This window comes from Labrus bergylta, chromosome 20 (assembly GCF_963930695.1).
Source record: "Labrus bergylta chromosome 20, fLabBer1.1, whole genome shotgun sequence".
NCBI lineage: Eukaryota > Metazoa > Chordata > Actinopteri > Labriformes > Labridae > Labrus > Labrus bergylta.
Window position 1 is genome coordinate 20,788,430 of NC_089214.1, and position 16,803 is coordinate 20,805,232.

Here is a 16,803-nt window from a genome sequence, read left to right on the forward strand (position 1 = left end):
ATGGCTATTTAGTTTCCTTCAAGTACATTTAATCATGTTCATTCCTGGCAACAAAATTGGAATCATAGCAGGAAATCAACTCGTTATAACATCCAACTAGCTTAAAAAAAACAAAGGTCATTCATAAATGTAGCAGCTACAACCACAGAATTTTCCATTGCAAATTATTGCACAGCAGTGGGAAAACACAAGTCAAACTGGACAATGAGCATGTCCACTTTAGAGTTATGGGGGAACTTTTTTTAACTTTCAACTGTGGGGTATATTCATCCTGTTTAAGATTCCTTCTCTCTGCCCAGTTGAACAACAATAGGATTCTATTGCAGGGCCCCTCCACCAACACAGTCAAAACCAAGCCATCATATTTGGGTTTTTCATTCTTACATCCATCCAACTGTTATCAAGGTCATATCTAATGAATACCGTGAGGGAATATTGGGAAATTTGGCAAAATTATCCGCTTGGACCCATGGATAAGGCTTCATATGTCTAGTTTGTATTCATAAAATAGGTCTGCTGCCATTTAAATAATAGTTCCAATAATCTTCAAAATGTGCAATAACTTTTGTAAAAGTAAAAAAAAACATTCATTGATTTATCATTGAATGCTGTTATGTTTTTCTGACTTTGTGACCCTCTACTTTGACACTAAATTTAAAGGTTCGGACCCCTCCACAATTGGCATTCAAAGGTAAGCTGACCTAATGAGCACTTAAACTGACATTAAGAAAAGATCCTGCGGGTCAGAGCCTCATGGTGAAGTCACAGCCATTCCACTTAGCAACAAAAAACCATCTAATTGTGCAGGCTCCTCGTTCACTGCCGCACCAAATTGATTTGGATGTGCCCTTTAACTCGCAATTTGACATAATCAGCCTGAAATTCTCTAACTTGACATCATAGCAACCTGGCTGTACAAGATCTAATTTCCTCTTCGTCTCTTATTACTTTACTCTCCGTTATTTTCTCAATCACTTTTTCTCTTTTGGCCTTTGTCTCATTCAGTAGTTCAGTGTGGATGCGGCTGTGGTACGCACGCAGGCCCCCTTTCCTTGTGAAGCATCCATTAGCTTAATTGTGATTAGTTGAGAGGATTGTGTTCAGTAGCTCTGGTTAATTGCTGTAATTTCTCAGTGTTACTTTATACCACATTTCAGTTCAACTTTAAGGACTCTATCTTCCAGGAATACCTACGTCTTCTTTTTCCTCCCTTTCTTTTTTTTTTTTTTTTGGTTGAACTCTCTGCCCGCTCTCCTGCTGCTCTCTCAGTCCGACTGATTTATTGGCTCAAGTTTCAGGACAATGAAATAATTAGAGAGCAGCGTAAACATGTGTGTGCATACTGAAACATCAGCTCAGCCACGTCTTTTTATTGAAAGAATGTGCTGCTTAGGATAAGGTTTCAGAACACTTTAGTGGGGGTCTCAATTTTAAAGGCAAGGAGGTTACTTCAGTGCTTAGTATGTAACAATGTAGCTGATATACTACTGGTGAGGTTTGCCTCTGGTGAGTGCAGACCAACTAATAGGAGAAGTTTAGATAAATAGTTGGAGCAAGCCATAATGCACTGGTGTTACACAGCTCATGTCCCAAGCCAGAAGCTTTGAGGAGGACTTAGAGAGAGGCCTCAGCTTTAAAAAAAAAAAAAAAACACCTTAAAAGCTTTTGTGGCGTGAAAGGGCATATTCTGAATATTAATATTGCTAAAATCAATTATACCCTTTGGAAATAGATTATTGAGTGATGAGTTTCCTCCCCCTTGATTTGTTGTTCCTAGCTCTTTGTTCACACTAACCGGAAAGTCGGGGGTTCGGTCCTGCAGCTACATGTCTGATGTGTCCATGATGTTGCTCCCACTGCTTCCTAATTGGTCTATGAATGTGTATGAATGGGATGAATTAATTCTGATGGTCACTTTACAAAGCAACCGTAGCCATCAGTAGTCAGAAGACTAGAAAAGCTCTATACAAGCTCAGGTCCATTTACCATTCACACTGACAGGACGGCATTGTGTATGTTTCACTCAGATGCTCAAACATGTTTTATGCATTGTTTTTTTCATGTTAACCCCTTCATCTCTAACTGTTAACCCTGCAATTATGTGGCAGAAGAGAGACAGCCCCACCCTCTCAGGGACGCTGTTTTTAGAGGCATAATGACGTCTTATCGTTGCAAGGGTACAACTGTAGGAGACCCGACAAAATTCAAAAACCAAGAAGACGATTTGTCATTTGGTCTAAAAGGACAAACAAATAACAACCAAATCATCTTTGAGATGTATCTCAATTCACTTAAAAGTGATCGTAGAATCTTATTTTCAATGTTTATCAGCACTTGTTTCACAGAAACTTGCTGGTGAAACAAGAAAGGAAGGGGACGGGTTGTTTGCGGAGACAGGAGGTGATGGGGTAGTGGAGGGATGAAGGAGGTGTGTCCAAAGAAACCATTTGTTTTGGTCTGAAAATCTGCTCGGAAAGTTGCATTTTCTAACTCTAGCCTGACACTTAAGGAGACAATTATCAACTCCTTATCTTAAATTTGAATCTTTTTTTTTGTCACTATTGTAGTCAGTCTCAAAGTTGGCTCCTCCAAGAGTGAGGACACGGTTCTCTGCTGACATACTGTTGCATGCTTTGCTCTAGGTTAAGAGTGAGTCTTGGCTCATCAGATCGACACCTGAACTTTACCTTAAGTCATGAGAAAGAATGAAACTGGGAAACAAGCTGCTGAAATCATTTTCCTTGGCTTTTTGGCTTGGCTTAGACTAAGAGATAGGATAAGGAGCTCAGAATCATCCAGGAGGGAGCTAGGGGCACCTCTTTTGCATCAAAGGGAGTCAGATGAGGCGCTAAAGGAATCTGTAAACGATGCCTCCTGGGCTCCTCCCTCTGGACATTTTCTGGGTTTCCCCGATATAGACACAGTGCATGCCGTTGGGATAACATCTCGTGTAGCCTGGGAATAATTCAGGATTCCCAAGGAAGAACTGGAAAAGTTTCAGGGGAAAGAGTTGATGTACAAACTTCATAAACCTGCCGCAGGAAGACACAATATCATGCCAAGGAATTCTGGGAAACCCGATTCCTGACACACAGAAAATGCGTTAAGTAGCAAAAGATGACTTTGAGCGCCCACGGAAAGGTTTACCACAGCTGCTCAGGGTGACCATTGCTATGATGTGAGAACATTAGAGGCTAACAAGCCTGCTGTGGCCGGCTCTGTTCCTCTCATTTGGATGTTGTCGATGCCCAATGCAGATGTGCATAACAGACTTGGAGAACTTGTTGCGTATGCCCCGCTGTTTTCCCGGACGTTTTATACATCACTCGTCAGCTCGCTCAGTGACACTCAGTAGATGCCGACTCTCATCGATGTCAGTTTGCCGTTCATTCACTTCTTCCTCATAGTTCATCTCCTACGTCCTCCTACGCACCATATTTCTCTTACTCGGTCTCTCTTGCTTCCTCTCCCTTTTTCTTTCATCTGGTTTAGCCATCAAGTCAATTTCTCTGGTAATTCCTGTGCATTTAAATTTTTGGTAACACGTTTTATTGGACATGATGTAAAAACATTTAAGGCGCTTAAGAGGTTAATTGTAATGTATTTCACTGTCCTTCAAGCCTTAAGTAGGCCTATGGATTTCCCCTTTCTCCCTTCTCTGCTGTGCATATATGGACGTCTGCTGTTCACAAACACAGATTTTTGCTCACTGTTTGTCCAAGGTTGTTCCTGCAGGTCCAACGTTGACACTCTATCCATCTTTTCCCCCTTCACTCTTCCATACCAGGTTGTTAGGCATCATTAGCATCTTTATTACCTCCACTGCCAGGAATGTGACAGGATCAGTGTCAGCCTCTTTCACTCTTCCCTTACCCTTTTTTGTCTCTGTTCTGTGTTGTTTCACACACAGGTTTGGTTTTCCCATTATAACTTGGTGTCACTGGTGGCAACCAAATGGAAATAGTAGCCTGCAGGGTCTTTGCCATCCAGTTGGCAGTCCAAACCTACATAGCATATTGCCTGGCACCAGCCAGCAGCAATCAATAAGGCTATACCACTACAGGCCCTGGCCACCCTGCCGCCCCCGCCATGGATACCAGTGGATCGGCTGGACTTCTCATTATGGAACCACCACTTCAAAGCTATAGCAGTTGCTTTGCATACAAATGCAGATGACGTGTCCAACATTATTATTGTAAAAACTCCAACTGCGTGATTGATGTCAGTGGATTTTCTTTACTTTTTAAGGGAGTCGATAATTGCGGCAGGACAGGAAAGTCTTGTGATCGATTTGGTTTGTGATGAAGTTAGTTTTCCATGAATTGCTGTCACTGGAATGAGCTCTTGGCAACTTGACATGCCATGCTTTTCTCATCTGCATTAGACAGGCATTTTTTTTCTCCTCTCTGACACAAGTAGGACGGTCGGATCACGGCTGCTCTGATTCATTTGTCTGGAAGCTTTCACAAACACATTCATTCAGATAGATTAGGTCAGCGTGCTTTTGTATTGACGTATTCAAACTGCCTTGGTTTAAATGTATACCAACACAGCTTTTCACAATGACTCAAGTCTGAATTCTGCTGATGACCTTTTGGAGAACTTCCTGATTGACACAGTTATCAAAGAAGGAGACTAGGTTGATGTATGTGCTTTAAAGAAAAGTGACTCTTCTATTGTCTGTTTACATCAGAACGAGGGGAGCAAGGGGAAAGTAATGACACTGGGAATTAATGGAGCAGTTAATGAGATTAAAGCAGACAGCACACATGTTAGTGTTTTAAAGTTAGACGCATGTGCTTTAAAAGCAATTCATCTTTCACTTGATGGATTAGGCCGCAGTGTCTGGGGAGCTGCCGTGGAGGAAGATGGAGAGCCATGCTCCAAAGCACGAGACAAGTGAGGAGCACTGTGGGTGCTGATTGACTCACTGTCAGCTTGAGTTTGTATTAACAAATAGGTTATTGCTATTTGTGTTTTTGCATGTTGTTGTGGCTTTGACGTGATGGTTTTGTATGACTATAGAGCTGCATGGAAAGGATGATCAATCACTTAGACAGCTGACTGAAAAAAATGAATGACTATTATGATACAATCTCATGAAAAGTACCCAAGCCTCAAAACACTATGGATCTTTAGGAATTTTGTGATTTTGTTGGCAGCAGAGTCTCATTGGTAGTCCGTCGTCTCTAAACCGGATGTGTCTTTGGGCACGTCACTGAAATGACTCCTGCTGCTGCGTCACTTGCTGAAAAATGAAGTCTTACTGGATGTAGTTTTTTAAAGTCGCAGTGCACATTGAAACATCTTTTTTCTTTCTCCTAAATATGATTATCATCCTGATTAACCCATTACAAATAGTTATAGAGCATCTTTAGTGAAATAGCTGATCGGGATTTGCTTAGCAATAACAGTTTGTCATTTTAATTGTATTATTTATTTGTATGTGAATAAAGTAAAAATTAAGGGTAAATGTTTGAGGATTTAGTATCCTGTATGGACTGTGCGTTTTAGGCAAATCCAGCGTAATCAATATTTAACAATCCAAAGTATCTCATGAAATCACAGCAACACCATTAAAACATTTACAGTTATTTTTAGAGCTGACATGGAAAAGCCTCTGAATGTGTTCTGACCTGTTGAGTTGTGAATGTAAAAACGCACACGGCCTCCAAAGCCACATCTGAGGCATTCCCAGATCCTAATCTCACAGCCCTCTTAAATAAAACGTCTTCCTCCCATCATGTGTAATCATGAGCATGGACACACATCCCCACGGTCCTGCTCTTTTCCGTTCGGTGTTCCGACAGCCAACAAGCTCTGAGGGCTGAATGCGGGCATTGTTGGTCGTCGGAGCCGGGGTTGCTCCTCAGTGGCCCTGATTCCCAGCACAACTTTGGAAACGAGAAGTGACATGTGAAAGTGCTGTTTTCTTTAACGGGGATAACGACTGGGAAACACTAAACAATCCCAGAGCAGTGATAGACCTCTCCCTGTAACACAACTGTCTCTTTGTGTGCTTGAATACAGCTCATGCATGCTGTCAGACGCACACATACAGTACATCATGACTTAATATCTGGCACTGTCCGCCAAGCGAAAAGACGATATTACACTCAGTGATTTATGCAGACATTATGGAAACAAATGCACACATTTGGTGAGATAGCCACACAGATTTACACGCCCGAAATCACCAGCACCTGCCTGAAGTACTGAGGTGGGCCACTTAGAGTGTTTTCATAGCAACTGGGTAATAACTTGCTCTAACATGAAGGTTTAAAGAGGCAGAGAAGGAAAAGGAAAGAAGGAGTAGAGGAAGACAAATGAAGGTAAGCCGTTCCGTCAAAAGGCCCCTTTGCATTACCTGGCAGTTTCTCCTGGAATCACTCCTGCACACCGTAATTATCATAATAATGACCTGCAATTTTCCTTTTTCTCAGTGTACCTGTTAATTACGACTTGCGGGTCAAGATCAGGGTTAAGGAAATAAAAAAGGAAAACCGGAGCCTGGTTTAGTACAAAATAGAGGAATGAAGGAAAAAGGGTATAGTGAGGTGAGCGAGGTGGGGGTGGAGGGGAGTAGCTTTTATTAGTTTGAATCACAAATGATTTAATAAAAACAGGTGGAAAGGCAAGAAACAGGTCACCCAGAGGGGACCGACTAGCAGCGGCAGCTCTGTTGCATCAACTAGAGAAAATCGTTTGACATGAAAACCTTGAGTACCTTCTCTCTTTTACGATAATGTAGATTTTCATCTGGACTCGTGCTAATTCTTTACAGTGCTGTATTAATCTTAATGGGTGACTGTAACACTGAATGGATTTTCATAACATGGCTTTATATTCCATGATACGACTGTTTCTGAGCAGCACCAGAGTCCATGGTGTTCGAGGAAGTATGTAAGAAACTCATAAATATGTTGGACTCAGTGTGTGGAACGGTCATGTGTGGGGGGCTCTGTGCCACCTCGGTGAGGTAAGATGAAATGACACACTCCAACACCAGATATGATTGGAGGTAATTGTGTTTTAATGTCCAGGAGGCCCATTCCCACTTTGTATTTTGGTTTTTCCATGGTCGACATCTGGTGTGAAGAATGCCGGCATGTGTTTCCACTACACTTGTATTTATACCTCTAAACACAGCAGTCAACACAGCAGTCGGCAGGAGTTTATTGTCGTTGTTACACTTTTGCTGTTAAGTGACATCATGTCAAAACACGTCGGCCTCTCCGCCCGGGCCACTCATGTTTGTTTTCCCTTGTCACTCTCAATTTGGAAGGAGAAATAATGTTTGTCAAATTGCCACAGCGTTCGATTCGGTTCATGGGGCGATGTTTTGAGTGGTTGTTACGGGACAGAGGGCCGCGTGTTTGAAATGCAGCGCCGTGCTTGTTTTCCCCTGGCGGGGTTTGGGCTCGCCGAGTGGCTTAACTTGTGGTCATAGTGAAGGTAAAGAGATCATAGGATCTATTCTTTCCCAATGTGAGGCCCACTAGACAGGCCACACATAGCCTCCCCCCAGACCTCGAGACGCACGATGAGCCTCGCCAACATACCTCGCCAGCCTTCTCGTCATCCATACAACCAGCGTACAAAGTCAGCCAGCTTCCATCATGTCATCCAGCCGTCCATACACTCCATCACCCAGAGGGCACTGCAATTGCCCCATAAAGACCTACCTTGCCAGAATCGCATTGCAGCCAATCCCAGGCAAGCAAACGTGACGAGACATCCAACAGTCAGCTTGTCTTACTCCCCTTATCTGCTTAGGTTTCATTGCACTACTGTGCGCTGACAGTTCCCTGGACAGTCTTTCCTTCATTCCATTCCCTCTAATAAACACACACTCTCATGCGTTACGGGATCCAAATTTAAGTCCCTCTTCTCTCTTTTTTTCCTGCAGTGTATGAGGTGTGAGCCATTTGTCATCACGTACTTAATGTGGCTGCCATGTCGGCGTGCCTGCTCCACTGCATGCGCTGGGAAGGGTTGAAGGCCTTGATATGGACGAGCGTCGCTCCAGTTCTCCTCCATCACACAGCAGAGACTAAGCCGTTGCCTTTTTTGGCCGACCCAACAATAACAATCAGAGGCATTTATGTGTTAGGAATAGATCTGGGAGCAGCAGCTGCATATGGAGCTGATCAGTTTGGAGGCTTCAGGTCGCCTTCCTGATGACTAATTGACCACAGCTAGAAAGTCCTCCCCCAGTCAAAGGTTAACCCCTCTGATCTCTGCGTTTGTGTGTTTTTGAGACCTTTAGCGTTACAGTACATTTATGAACAATCCTGTTTGTTTGAGTCTATATTCACAGATGTATATCTAAGGGCCCAGCTGCTTCATTGGTGAACAGAAGAAAAAGAGAATCAGTTCCTGAAACCCAATTTCTCCCATCTTATGTGCCCACCATGCTACTTTTTTCATGCAAATGAATTAAATCACTTGATGGTTAAGTGGCGCCCTGTCTGTAATTACTAACACAGTGCTGCCCATTAATCAGGCTTATTGACTGTCCAGCATCAATCATGCTGCTTTTGAGGTGTCTCTGGCCTGGCTTTAGGTAGAAGCCCTTGGCTACACTCGTAGAAATACACACATAGACAAGCTTGCATGCACACAAAAACACACCTACACACGCATGCTGTCACTCATGCGTGTATGTGCTTTGACAGACGTTGACATTCCCCTTCTGACTTCCTGCACTGTTTCCATGCAAGAGGAAAAGTCTGAAATGGCTTCCATGTGCCTACAGGCGTTGACTGCTCAGTGTAAACCCAGCCATCACTTCCTGCTAATGCCTAGCTGCTACAACAGGAAGCCCATCCTGGTGCTGGAGGGTCTTTACCTACCATGGTTCTTCCTAACTTACTTACACCCCCACACACATCATGTAGCTTATTTAGGTTATTGCCTGACTGTTTATGTATTTGTTTAACAGAGCAAAGGCTCCTCATTAGTGGCAATGCTTGGCTGGATACTGATGACAGCACCCATAGGGTATCAAGGCACAGGGGGGGAGGTGATGCTGAGTTCAGGAGGTTGGATTTATCGGGCTTGTTCCAGCAAACTGAAGTTGCTTCCAAGGCATTCATGAGGTCTCCAGGAGAGCCTGATACACCCCAGGAAGATTAAAAGAATAGAGAAAGATTGTAATGAGGAGGGGGGGGGGGGGGTTCTGGCACACTATGCTACTAGAACTTGAAAATGACAACAACAAAAAGTTCCAGAGAAAATCTCTCCAAATGATACCATTATATTTCTGCTTTCTCTCTCAACTTGTTTTTCTTTAAATGCTGCTCTTTGTCACTCTCCAGTTCATTTTCATACAGTGTAACTTTATCTCATCAAATCCTTTTAAATTGTAATCTTCACAAAGTCTCTTACTTACACCCACTCTTACTTTTAACCCAAATCCCCACTTATTTACCCTTTGTCGACCTCCTCCACCTCCCTCCTTACTCTCCTCTGGTCTTCCACTTACCCTCCTGTCTGGCTCGCTCGCTTAGCCACTGCAGTGTTTTGGCCTCTCTTCTGGTTTCTTATCAGACGGAGCTCATTTGGCTAGAGTAGCAGGGCTGAGTTCATATTTGGGCTGGCCAAAACGGTGAGGCTCCCCTTACCCCCATAAACTCTCTTGCTGCTGTCTTGGCTTATGTAGGCCCAGCCAGTTTGAGGGCAGTAGGTCGAATGAGAATCCCCACAAATGAGACTTCAAAATTACTCCAACTTTAAATATCGTCTAATAGTGAATGTATAAAGTGTCAAAGGAAAATGAACAAAGGCGAAATTTGTCAACTCATACCCGAGATTGTTTCTCTACTGGTGTGAAAAAAACACAGAAAACGTTGTGGTTTGAATGGTGTGAAAATGGTCTCTTTGCTTGGGTTCACAACTTCGAGCTTTTGTATTTGCATGCTAAATGTGCTGGTCTATAATCACAATTGCCACTCGCAATAAAAGTGGTAGAAGTGGTGTTTCCAAATGCCACTATGTGATTTGAGCCATATGTGTCAAACACGACACAGTCTACGCACCATATGTGAGCAGATTCCATAGATAGCTGTAGACGTGTGGTGCAGAGGAGTGGTGTTTGTGCAGCCAGCCTATTTTTGTGACAGACTCTGAGTCCAAGGCTGCCTCTCTCCTGTTAGTTAGCCTTTAGACTGCCACCAGCCACCAGGGACCCCGGGGGACGCACTTAAAACATCCATCAGACCACTGGCCATCATCCAGTTCAGAAAAGAAAAAGAACAGGGAGAAAGTTAATGACCACATGTCTGAATACTCCTGTGAGATTTCCTGCATACTCCCAATCTCAACCCCATTGTCACAGCCCGTCTCTTCCCCTGCAGCGCTCTATTCCTTCAGACACACAAATGGCCCCCTCGACTGTCTGGAGGCTATTGCATCACAGCCAGCTGCTTTAAGTCACACTAAGGGGTTATACATGACCTTGACACGGGGGTCTGACAGTGCTTTCCCCTCTTGCTGACCTGCTCCAGTGAGTTCTCGCCTACTGCAACCTCTCAGGTTTCTTTAAAAAGCCCAATTACTCTATTAGGTTCACAACTCTCTGTAGGCCCAACCACTGTCTTATCTTGATGTCGTCTACTGTTTTCTTCTCCATACCTTAAAGGCCTTGAGGAAACCATTATCTAGGAGGAAAACCATTAGGTGTGAACAGGTCATGAAAACAACGAAGATGACATGCTAATGGTATCTGTAAAGTGGCACAAAGCAGAGATCCCTTTGGTCTTTGAGAAAATGAGGGTCTTTTGGTATCTTCTGCTTACCTTCCCGTAGAGGGAAGTTGCCAGAAGTTTTTTTTAAGCACATCATGGGAAGGCAAACAAAGAAATGACATAAACTGAAGTGTTGGAACACATGGAGAGCTGTAGTTGTACTCCTGTGGCCGACCAGGGCTGTGATGGATTAGGACAGCTGAAATAAAACACAACAAGCCTGACCAGGAAGGCTCCATGTCTGTACCTTTTTTTTTTTAACAACCAAAATGAAAACAATTCTTGGGGGAAAATTGGAATAGCAGCTTGAACTGGGTGGAGCATGAGTTGCAGCCTCGATAAAACCGATGTGTCGGGCTAGACAACACATCTGTCTGGTTTGGGTCGTTAGTCCTGAGCGAGGATGACTCCACGGGTTAGGTGCATTTTGCTATCCTATTCCATCCTAAATCCCGACCAGGTTGGTGCGTCATCTGTGTTTGTGTGAGGGTTGTGACAGGTTGGCACCCATTAAGCTTTTCTTTTTATTGTGAAGGGAAACAGCTATTAGGCTTTACTGGTAAATGCATCACTGCTATACACTGTCGTTTTCTAAATATGGAAGTTGAAATGCTATCCTCTGTCTGTGTGTCTCTCTGGCTGAGCACCAAGCCCATAAAAGAGGTCAGGGTGTGTGCGTGCGTGCGTGCGTGCGTGCGTGCGTGCGTGCGTGCGTGCATGCGTGCGTGCTGGTGTTTTTCAGCCTTATATCTCTTACCTGCTTGGCTCTCACCAATCCTTGTCTAGACCAGCTCTTTTTTCCTAAGAATTTGATGCCTTCTGCAGAAACAAACTTTTTGTAACTTAATGACACATATACCGTTCTTTATTTTGTTGCTTTTGAAGATCCATGAAGGTCGATCCTTGATATAAATCATATGAATCTTGACTGAGGCTGGAGTTGAAGTCTGATCTTTCTCACACACATACTCAGCATCACCAACAAACACAAGCTTTGTTTACCATGAGAAGGCAGACTCAGAGGGCAGAACAAACACCTAGCTGTGGGAGTGTCACCCACCTGGGGGAGGGGTTACTGCCCTTTTGTGATGTCATGAAGGGAAAATCTCCAAACGGCCTGTTTGAGAACACATTTTCTGAAAAGTGGAGCAGGCAGAAGACTTTTCTCATCATTGGGGGGTTTGTAGACAGATTAGGGACACATGTTAGTGTTAGAAAAACATGGTGAAGTGTAGCCTTGTGGTAAAACATTGCTGATTGTCTTATTTTGATTTATTCTCTGTGATTGTTTTGTAGGGAGCAACGATAAGACGTGATGAACACACAGGAGCCATAATCGTGGCCCGCATCATGAGAGGAGGAGCAGCCGACAGAAGTGGTCAGTTCGAGCTCTCTTTTCTCTCTAACATGGGTTCAATCATGTTTGTGCCAGTTATTGTCCTCAAAAAACACGCTGTATGTTTGTGAGTGTGCAGTGTTGGGTCAAGAGTAAAGAGTGGATCCTATTACAACACATTTGGACTGCTTTCAGAGTGCAACAAGGACAGGACTTTTTTTGTCCTTTCTGCCTAAGTTCTATGCCATATGTTGTTCTCTCCCACTTTGTAAATGTGATCATGAATGACAAGTTTACTGAGAGGCTCTGCTTGTTGTCCACATGTTTTCTGTTTGACTTTGTATTCATTTTGCCCAGCCTGTTTTTCAGCTCCTCCACAGAGAAGCCAAAGGCACATTTCCACATGTGTCCACAATAACGTTTTGATACTTTTCCAATCCCCAATGCCACCATGACGATAAACATTAATCTGATGTACTGTACACATCCCCGGGCTGTGTGAGCTCTTGACTTCTACACAGTAGCTCACTTATATTAGGACGTTGAATAATGAAACGTGAGTGTGATTATAGATATGCAAATGTTGTGTTTGTGTGGTAGGACTGATTCATGTGGGCGATGAGCTAAAGGAAGTCAATGGAATCCCTGTGGATGACAAGAAACCAGAGGAAATCATTCGTATTCTGGTGAGACCCATCTGTCTGTGTTTGTCACTGCATTGTGCCCTGTGTGTAAATTCTGTCAAGTGTGTTCAGACCAAAAGGAAACTTTCGCTCTGTGCGACGACATACAAAACCAACCCAAAGACAACAAACCAGGGCCCGACCAATATGGAATTTTTGGGGCCAGTACCGATACTGAGGAGAAAAAAAATGTATACACTGATGTATCGGCTAATATCTTCTTAGCTCTATCTTCAACAGGCAAGGCAGACAACTGCTTTGGGCCCCAGAGCAGTAGGGGGCCTGACAAAATTCAAACTAAAGCAGTGACCCAAAATGTGCAAATTTTGCATTGACAGTAAGAAACCTCCTTAAGGGGGCCCCATCTGACAGCATTCACTCTCATTGCCCTGCTGAAAGCTGGTTCAAAGGTCCCCCGATTGATTTTAGCCTTGGGCCATAATGGACTCTAGAATCACCACTTCTCTTGCCCAGTCATTGAATATGACCAAAACACATTTCCAGTTGTGCAATTTATTAACCAAGAGGAAGGCACTGACAATTCAAAACTCCATGATATATATGCTGTCCTGAATTTTATTGTAAGTGGTTTGTCAAAACTCTATTAAAAAAAGAAAATAAATTATATTGTTTTGTCTTTTTCTTTTGTAAAAGATCTGACACAAAGCATGCATTTTTGCTTTTTATAACTCTGCAGTTCATGATGGAGCTGTTTTGGCATCATTTTAGCCCGTTTATGCAACATGCTTGCTTTTTATTCAGAAACTGCCAATCACAGAAAACAGATTAAGTGGCTTTCAGCAGCTTTTACAGAAAGTTGGCTCTTTGAGTCCAACCAAGAAGTCCTCGCACAATGCTAAGCCTGATTTAGCAAATGACAGTGAGCACTGGTCAACATCAAGTAGCTTTTTAGCAGAATTGAATTATTCATGACAGAGTCCTTTAAGAAATAAGTCATCTTTGGAAAGATAACAATGTACTGAACATAAACTCCACAGCATTTGGGTTTCAGACCAATCTGGAGGTGGGAATATTCACCTTTATGTTTTATCAATGCAAATAAGTACGTAGTATCCTCCTGCAGCAAAACTCATAGAATTAACACAAAATGAAAACTTGCTTCACTTTAGTTCAGAACATTGCTTAAGGGTTTCTCCAATGCAAAAATGTTCTTGTTCGAGTTGGCCAGACAATAAACTCATCCACAATCTTGTGGATCCCATCAATGTGCTGAAAACCAAGCACTGGCCTTTCTCTAGGAGTCTTTCCTGGTATTTAGACCACATGCTGAGAGGATGTGATTGATGCTCAGTAGTTCCTCCAAGCAGTCCTCAAATAAGCTCAATCATATGTCTGAACTCTGCCAAGAGGGACAACCGGAGAGGAAAGAGGGAGTCTCTTAAAGTCAGACACAAAGGCCTTCACAGCAGATGATCGCTCTCAACACTACTCCTTTTACCCCCACACACACTCTATCCCTGCCAAGCAGAGTCATCCAATCCTTATAACCCTCCATTGTTAAAAAATCAAACAGTGGTTTCATTATGGGATTTTCATTGGATTAGAAGCTTTGTGAGATGTTTGCAGGATAGATGACTGATGGATGGTTTCACCCCCTCCATTTGTGTCTTAAATATTGTAAATATGGTTTCTTTTCTACTCTGCAGGCCCAATCACAAGGAGCCATTACATTTAAAGTCGTCCCAGGGGTCAAGGACGAGGCGCCGTCCAAAGAACCAAAGGTAAATGTTGTCCCGGCTGGATTGTTGTGTGATCACAAAAAAACAGATATCTGCCTTTTTTGTTAGATGCAGAACAATGCTTTTTGAGCCTCAGTGAGAAATGAATTAAGACAGGAGAGAGCTCCTCAATATCTCAGCAGTCCACTGAACACAGTATTTCTGCATGTCACTGTAAGGGCCAGGTAATTTTAGAACAGGCTTCACCTTTAGACCATTTTGAGCATTTCACAGGGTCTTTTCTGGCCCTGATTGTGCAGCCCCCCCCCCCCCCAGGGCCTTAAATGTAAGCCGCTTCCTTTTCATTGGATGGCATCTTTTCATACCAGAAGCTGCTCCAATTAAATATAATTCAATGGAAAAATTGCCACCTGTAACGTTTCAGGCTCTAGTCCTTTACACAACATATTTCTACCTTTGGATGTTTTTTTGTTCAGCACCCAGTACTTAATTTTTCAGATGTGTGTGCTGTTTCGTATTTTTGTATGGCATCTTTTCATGCAACCATATTTCGACCAATAAAATACAGACCCAAACGTTGTTGCAACTCAAGAAAACTTCCAATTAACAAGAAAATAAACCTCAACTATTTTTTTCCCTTAATCTTTCTTCTGGAAACCAAAAAAGTATTAAGGTTTGGTACGCAGCCATGTGTAAGACAAGATTGTATCTATTCATGTCGACTGCACCAGTAGACAGTAGCTTTTAGAAATCCATTTTGAAGATGCTTTCACTGTCACTCCAGCATACTGTCGTTCTCACCCACTGTGGTGATGATACATCATTTCTCACACACTCATCCATCAGAAGCAGGCAGAGGCTGGTTACGCTCAGCTGTTTTTAAGCTCCAGGGTCGAAGGCGGTTTATCATTATTCACAACACAGCCCACCCTGCATGTGTAACAGAGGTGTACAGGACAAGGTGGGTCACTTCCATCCTTTGTCATCATGTTGTGGTTAAATTGCCTGGCCTTTAAAGGGAACCAGCTGAAAAACAGAGCTGCAGTGCCAAACACTCAGCCTCTTCTGCGTGAAAACATCCTGCACGCTTACATCAGGTACTGCATATGCATCAAAGGGCAGCTAAGTGGCTAAACATGCACAGGCCAAAAACACCGAGCCAGGAAAAGGAAAGCTGGAGATCTCAGAGTGTGGATGTATGAGCGTAATCTGCCGGAGGGTTTAGCAGCCAAAGCTGCTGTTATGACCCAAACAAAACATCTCTGTCTGAAACATAATTTTACTACATGGCACGAAGCACTCTCTAAATCAATAGGATATCAAAAAAGTGAATCTAACTATTCCTCGTCTGTTTGTTTTTTTTCTTTCTTAAACACACATCATTTCTTTAGCTCTCTTAGCTCTCTCCACATGTACTAAGGTGTGTTAGGAGTGATAACTCATCCTGTCAAGTCTCAGTTTAGACAGAAGACGCTGCAAGGCTCTGCAGGTTGTAGCTCGCCGCCCACGATGGGAAAGGATGTCGGAGATTTTTCCACTATAAGGTTCAGACTTCTTTGTGTTGATGAGGTGTCCTATCCACCTCTGCCAAATGAAATTAGAGCACCTAGTTAAAGAAAGAAAACAACTTGAGTTCATGTGTCCACTGCTCCTTAAGCCTTAAAACTTTGCATTAGAAATCCTCTGCACGGGCTTTAACTTCTGCTTATCGTGATGTCATTTCTTAGAGTGCAAGGACGTTCAAAGACAGTTCTTTTAGTTTTATTAAAAGAATTACAAGCTTCTTTAAAACTTATTGTGATGCCTTTTATCTGAGTATTTGTTTAAATCCATTTCTCTCTTGTTGCTCTTGTTGTTGTCATATCACTTAGCACTGTGCATTAAATTCAGCATTGAATTTTAAATGTACATAACACAGAATGATGTAAGAGAAGGAAAACTTTTTAAAAATGTAAAGTACAATCCCCTGCTTCAAGTTCATGGCCTTCTGAAATACGCAGTGAAAGATGTCATCAATGAGCGTTTACATGACAGCAACAAAACAAATCTCAGCTTTTCACGGCAAACATAATAATTGCTTAGGGTTGCTTTGGTTTTTATTCTTGAGAGATTTAAATAGGATTATGCAAACAACATGGTCTCTCTTTAGAGAGTTAATATGGAAAGATTCCTGATTTGACTGTGCTTAGTTTGTGGAACAGAGCGTTTCCAACTGGACTCTCTAGCTCAGGAGATCTGGAGTGTTGTCTCACTTAGATGACGGCGACAGGGTTAAGTGTGTCTTAAGTGTTGATGGAATAACATGGAGAGAGAGATTACCTTGTCCTGTTGCAGGT

General features: G+C 42.8%; 1 protein-coding gene across 4 annotated transcripts in view; it reads left to right on the forward strand.

The window, feature by feature from the left end:
* Window positions 1-16,803, forward strand: part of mpp7a (MAGUK p55 scaffold protein 7a) — a 146,234-nt gene that overhangs the window by 88,239 nt on the left and 41,192 nt on the right. For all 4 annotated transcript variants that reach the window (XM_065948933.1, XM_020631021.3, XM_065948932.1 and 1 more), the window contains 3 exons: window positions 12,045-12,126; window positions 12,685-12,770; window positions 14,435-14,509. In XM_065948933.1, coding sequence (XP_065805005.1) covers window positions 12,045-12,126; window positions 12,685-12,770; window positions 14,435-14,509 — 243 coding nt within the window. The remainder of the gene's footprint in view (window positions 1-12,044; window positions 12,127-12,684; window positions 12,771-14,434; window positions 14,510-16,803) is intronic.